General features: G+C 51.5%; 1 protein-coding gene across 2 annotated transcripts in view; it reads left to right on the top strand.

Annotated features, from left to right (window-relative positions):
• Nucleotides 1-236: 236 nt before the first annotated feature.
• fer (fer (fps/fes related) tyrosine kinase) overlaps nt 237-5,039 on the top strand; it is a 19,000-nt gene continuing 14,197 nt past the window's right edge. The window contains exons 1-6 of one of the 2 annotated variants that reach the window (XM_015018541.1): nt 237-443; nt 1,782-1,908; nt 3,148-3,279; nt 3,351-3,524; nt 3,594-3,693; nt 3,779-3,962. In XM_015018541.1, coding sequence (XP_014874027.1) covers nt 1,840-1,908; nt 3,148-3,279; nt 3,351-3,524; nt 3,594-3,693; nt 3,779-3,962 — 659 coding nt within the window. In that variant the 5' untranslated portion in view covers nt 237-443; nt 1,782-1,839. The remainder of the gene's footprint in view (nt 444-1,781; nt 1,909-3,147; nt 3,280-3,350; nt 3,525-3,593; nt 3,694-3,778; nt 3,963-5,039) is intronic. The other variant, XM_015018540.1, reaches the window with a different exon arrangement.

Raw genomic sequence — 5,039 nt, 5'->3', positions numbered from 1 at the left:
CTTTATCTATGGTTTAGTGTTTCTTCTTTGTTGTTCCGGACTACAGAGTGTTGGTGAACCAGGAGGAGCCGGAGGTTCAGACTTCTCGGTTCTGTGAGGATTGTTTCTGGTTTGGGAATGAAACATGGCGGAATGAACCATATGTCCGTCTTTTGTCTCTTGTTATTTTCGTCACGTGACTGTTTTTTTTCTCTCTCTCTCTCTTTACTGGCTCCTCCCACCCCATCCCGTCTCCCTCTCCAACCTCTTCCCGGTTTTCCGTTTCCGGCGGAAGCCCCTCCCTGTTACCCGTTAGCTTTAGCTCTGCATCCCGGACAGCAGAGCAAAAACACGGCAACGGAGCAGATAAACCCGGTACAGAGGACGACATGAGTCCCGGGGAGGACCAGAGGGAAGCACGGTGACCAGACGGAGACGCTGCCGCAGAAATATCCAGTTTTCAGGTCAGTAAACGCAACAGAAAGCTCCAGGAAAACAGCGATCCCACTCCCGAACTGTGGAGGTCCCGGACTGCCATTCCTTCTCCGGCTGCTCGCCCCTGCGACCTGCGTGCGTCTCAGGACCGAATCAAGGACAGCAGCCGGGACAAGTTCTGCTAGAATGGACCCGACTTATTCAGGTTCTGAACGTGTTGTGAGTTCTAAGGTGACGGACCTCAACTGGAGCAGTGGCAGCTATCTCCTAGCAGTAGCATGATAGCTCTTCCTCCATTAGTTTGAATGGGGCTAAGGAGCTAAGGCTAGCGTAGCCTCGGCGTCCCTCCAGCTGGTGGCCCGGAAGTCCAGCCTGGACCCAGAGATGGCTGATCAGCTCCATCCTAGGAGGACGGGTTCTGACCCATCCTGGAGGCGACACCGAGCCTCTTCATCGGACCGGGTCTCAGTTCGTTTTAGCAAACCTGGAGAGAAGCAGCAGGTGAGGCCAAGTTCAAGTCCTCCTCAGGAATGTCCTCGGGGGTCAGGAGGGCCGGGTTCCAGGTCCCTTGGTACAGGCAAAGGAGATCCAGGAACACTGGCGCCAGAACTTGGTCCTCATTGCTGCAGTTGAGTCGGACTTGTTGCTGGTGAACGTTGGGCTCTGGTTCTGAGCAGGGCAGGTGTTGATCCGTTTTGGTGACCTCAGGATCCAGGTTCTGAAGTTTGCAGTGGCTCTGTTGGGTTTATCAGACCAGAACCTTCAGCTGTCTCTGGACCGGTTCACCACCGCGATCAGTGCCTCCAAGTCTGAGGGCAGGAAAAGGTAGCGAACCTTCTCTGGGTGAGGAGGAGTTTACATTTCTCTGGGTTCATGAATGACAGACAAATGGAGCGAACCATTGACAGGCGGATCGGTGCGGCGCTCTGAGAGATGGAGAGCTGAGTCAGAAGGCGAAGCTCTCGATTTACCATCGATCAGCGTTCCTATCCTCGTTAAGGCCACCAGCTTTGGGTGAAGAACGAGATCACAGATACAACCGGCTGGAAGGAGTTTCCTGCTTTGGGGCCTGGGTTCTCCCTCAGAGGCACAAGCTGGGCCCCCAGTGGGGGGCCGCTGCTCCGCCACACCGAAAGGAGCCGGTGAGAGACGCCCTGAGAGGGAGGGACATTTCTTTGGTGAGCGGATCGGGTCCCACTGGGAGGTGAGACCCGATCCACTCACCAGTGGGACTGGAGCAGACCCAGTGGGAGGCTTGGGAAGTTGGGTCACTATAGTTTGGCTGCAGATGCCGTGATCAGAACCTTGAGGTCCCCACCCCAACTGGACCCAGTGGTTCTGGTTCTGACCCGTCCCTCTCTCCACAGGACGATGCCCTCGGGTTTTTCTGTGCTGCACTTCTAGAGACGGAACCGCTGATCCGGGATGGGTTTTGGTCGGGATCTCATCAACTCCCACGAGGGATTGCTGAAGCTGCAGGACTGGGAGCTGAAGGTAAGATGGGGCCAGTTCTGGTCGGGATCCCCACTGGCCACAGCCTGTTCTGATGAACTGGGCCGAGACGTCCAGGGTCTTCTGATCGGACCAGACCAGAGCCAGCAGTTGGAACCGGTCGGGCCTGAACTGATTTGAACTCGATGATCGCTCAGGAACCGTTTGATTCTCTGCCGGTAGAGATGAAACTGATCCTGCTGATATTTACCAATCACAACAATCAGTATTGATCATTGATCCAATTTTTGCTGCTAATATTGATCACATGGATTGGCTGGAAATGTTATTTGATGATAAGCTGTACCAGCTACATGTATTTTACACCTGCAGGCCAAAGCAGGTACTGCAACCAGTGAGCCATCAGGCTGAAACCTGAGAATCTCAGCATGAAGCAAGAAGTAAAAAAATACTCAACATTAAAAATAAAAAAATATTAAAGCTAACATTCAAAGACAAATGCGAAATTGATTTAATCACAGCATGGCTAGCTGTCTGGTGCTTTAGCGACCTCTGTTGTCCAAAGGACAAAATGATTTACCTATTTTTTAAATAATTTATAAGACAAATAAACACAATCAGCTGCTGCTTCATGTGTGAAATAAGCTAAATTTAATATAAACATTAAAATGGCGTTAAAACTCTGAAATGGAAATAAACACAAGTGAATTTAAAGCTTCGAACAGGCAGAAAAGTTGAACAACATTTATGCTACACACGCAGAGCATTGTGGGAAAGTCCTTGAAGAAGCAGAAGCATCTCAGCTGTTCGTGTGTTGGCCCGCCATGTTGGTGAGGACAAGGAAGCTTTCCAGTGATGATGCACCCAGAGAGACGGCATCTCTGGTGCTGCAGGCCGCTAAGTTTGAGGTACAGGTGATCAGCGATCGCCAATCAGATACTATCGATCACCAGGCCACTACGATCAATAAATTTCTAATTTCAACACGGTGATAAAACAACCAGAAGTGTTGACATTCCTTCAGTCCTGTGTGGCATCTGTGTCATGTGACCCGACCAGCGCCGTGCTATTGGACGCGACAGAGTCCGACCGGTCCAGTCAGCTCATGAGCTGACTGGTGCCGAGCAAACCGGACAAGTACCACAGTCAGCCATGTGTGGGGTAGGGGAACGGGTCGGTACAGGTCTGTGTCTCACCTGACTTTTGGCATCAGGAGTCGGGGAGCAGACGGGTTCTGACCCGTCAGCTGTAGCTGAACCTGTGTGCTCTGGCGCCCTCTAGCTGCTGGAGACAGTGAAGCGCTTCATGACACTGCGGGTGAAGAGCGATAAGGAGTACGCCGCCCTGCTGCTCAGCATGACTCAGCAAACAGAGAAGCAGGAAGCCGCCGACTATGTGAGCACAGTCAGCAAGGTAAGCTGCTCACCTGTTGCCAGAGGGCGGGGCTTGTGGGCCAGCCCCTCTTAGTCCGGTGGCTCTGTCAGTCGTGGTCTCAGGTGATCCGTCAGACGGAGGCGTTGGGTCACATCATGAGGAGCCACGCCGACGACCTGAACTCCGGCCCGCTGCACCGCCTCGCCACGCTGATTCGGGACAAGCAGCAGGTGAAGAAGAGCTACCAGAGTCTTCATCAGCAGCTGGAGAGCCACAACCACAAGGTAACCCGGGATTCGGTCGAGGGCGGCTCGGATCACGACCGCAGAAACAAGCCTGTCTGTTGTTGCTAGGTAACCAAAAATGACCTGGAGAAGCTGAAGGCCTCCTACCGTCAGCTGAGCCGCGATGCCAACAACGCCAAAGAGAAGTACCGAGAGGCGTTATCCAAAGGTCGGTCCTGGTTCGGCCGCCCTGCTGCTGACCGCACTTCCTGTTGCACTGACCACCACGTCCCTTACTCTCCCTCCAATCACAGGCCGGGAAGCAGAGCGGGCTCGCGAACGCTACGACAAAGCTACAGCGAAGCTCCATAACCTCCACAATAACTATGTGTTGGCGGTGTGCGGCGCCCGAACTCAGCAGGAGAACCACCGCCAGCGGGCGGCGCCAGCGCTGCTCGATGCGCTGCAGAGGATGCAGGAGGACATGACGCTGGCACTGTGAGTCACATGACCCCAGCCACTGAGAGGGCTGGGCGATACGAGGAACATCTAATATCCCAGTATTTTTTGGTATTTCATGATACACAACACCTTTCACAATATATTTCAATAATCTCCGATGCTATTTTAAACTATAAAACCTTTTCAGCATGACGTCCCCATCGCCCTGCTGGAGGGCAAAAAGCTGTCAGACTATCAACACAGCGGTCAGAGTGGTCAACACTATGACAAAAGTTCTAATTAAGAGAAAAATAGCCAGGGAGAGGAAAGTAGTTTGACTTTACAATTGTCACAAGTAGATGTGCTGCGTTTCGGTTCACTTACAATAGAAAAAGTGGCGACCTAAACACCAGCAGGTGTTTAAATTAACTAATCCAGCACCGCTAATGTCGGGCTAGCTAATAGCAATGGTAGCTAATCTAGCACCGCTAATGTCAGGCTAGCTAATAGCAACGGTAGCTAATCTAGCACCGCTAGTGTCAGGCTAGCTAATAGCAACGCTAGCTAATCCAGCACCGCTAGTGTCAGGCTAGCTAATAGCAACGGTAGCTAATCCGCCAAATGAAACTGTGACGGACTCAACACTGTGGGAAATATCTGAGTGTTTTATGCTGTCAGTTGTTATGCCAATGAGTCTGCATGTAACGTAGAAGAGAGCGAGAAAAAAGGATGAATGTTTTTGAGTTATTGTTGAACCGTTTTGCCTTTGCGTGGCTCTAAGTGAATCCCATCTCAACAGAATAAACGGCTCGTAAAAGATGGTGCAACCTAAATGACCTTGTTTTGTTTTCCTCCGTATAAAATCCAAACCAAATTATTGATCCAGGTCATCTGGCTCCTCTTCAGGTTGCGTCTTTCACCTGGAACTCAGCCGGCCGCCATCTTGTTTCCTCTGCAGTGCGGGCAGGACGTTCAGGCTGGGAGTGGCTAGTGATGCATTCACAGGGTGTCGAATAAAACAGTGGTCCCCAACCCCCAGGCCGTGGACCAGTTGGTACCGGGCTGCACAAAAAATAATTAAATATTTCCGTTTTATGTATTATTTGAGTCTGGAGGATCTTTTATTTTGAAAAT

The sequence above is a fragment of the Poecilia latipinna genome, unplaced genomic scaffold, assembly GCF_001443285.1.
Source record: "Poecilia latipinna isolate Pla-1442-1.1 unplaced genomic scaffold, P_latipinna-1.0 Scaffold2287, whole genome shotgun sequence".
NCBI classification, from domain to species: Eukaryota; Metazoa; Chordata; class Actinopteri; order Cyprinodontiformes; family Poeciliidae; genus Poecilia; species Poecilia latipinna.
Note: the sequence above shows the minus strand (reverse complement) of the source record. Positions and strands in the feature narration are given on the sequence as shown.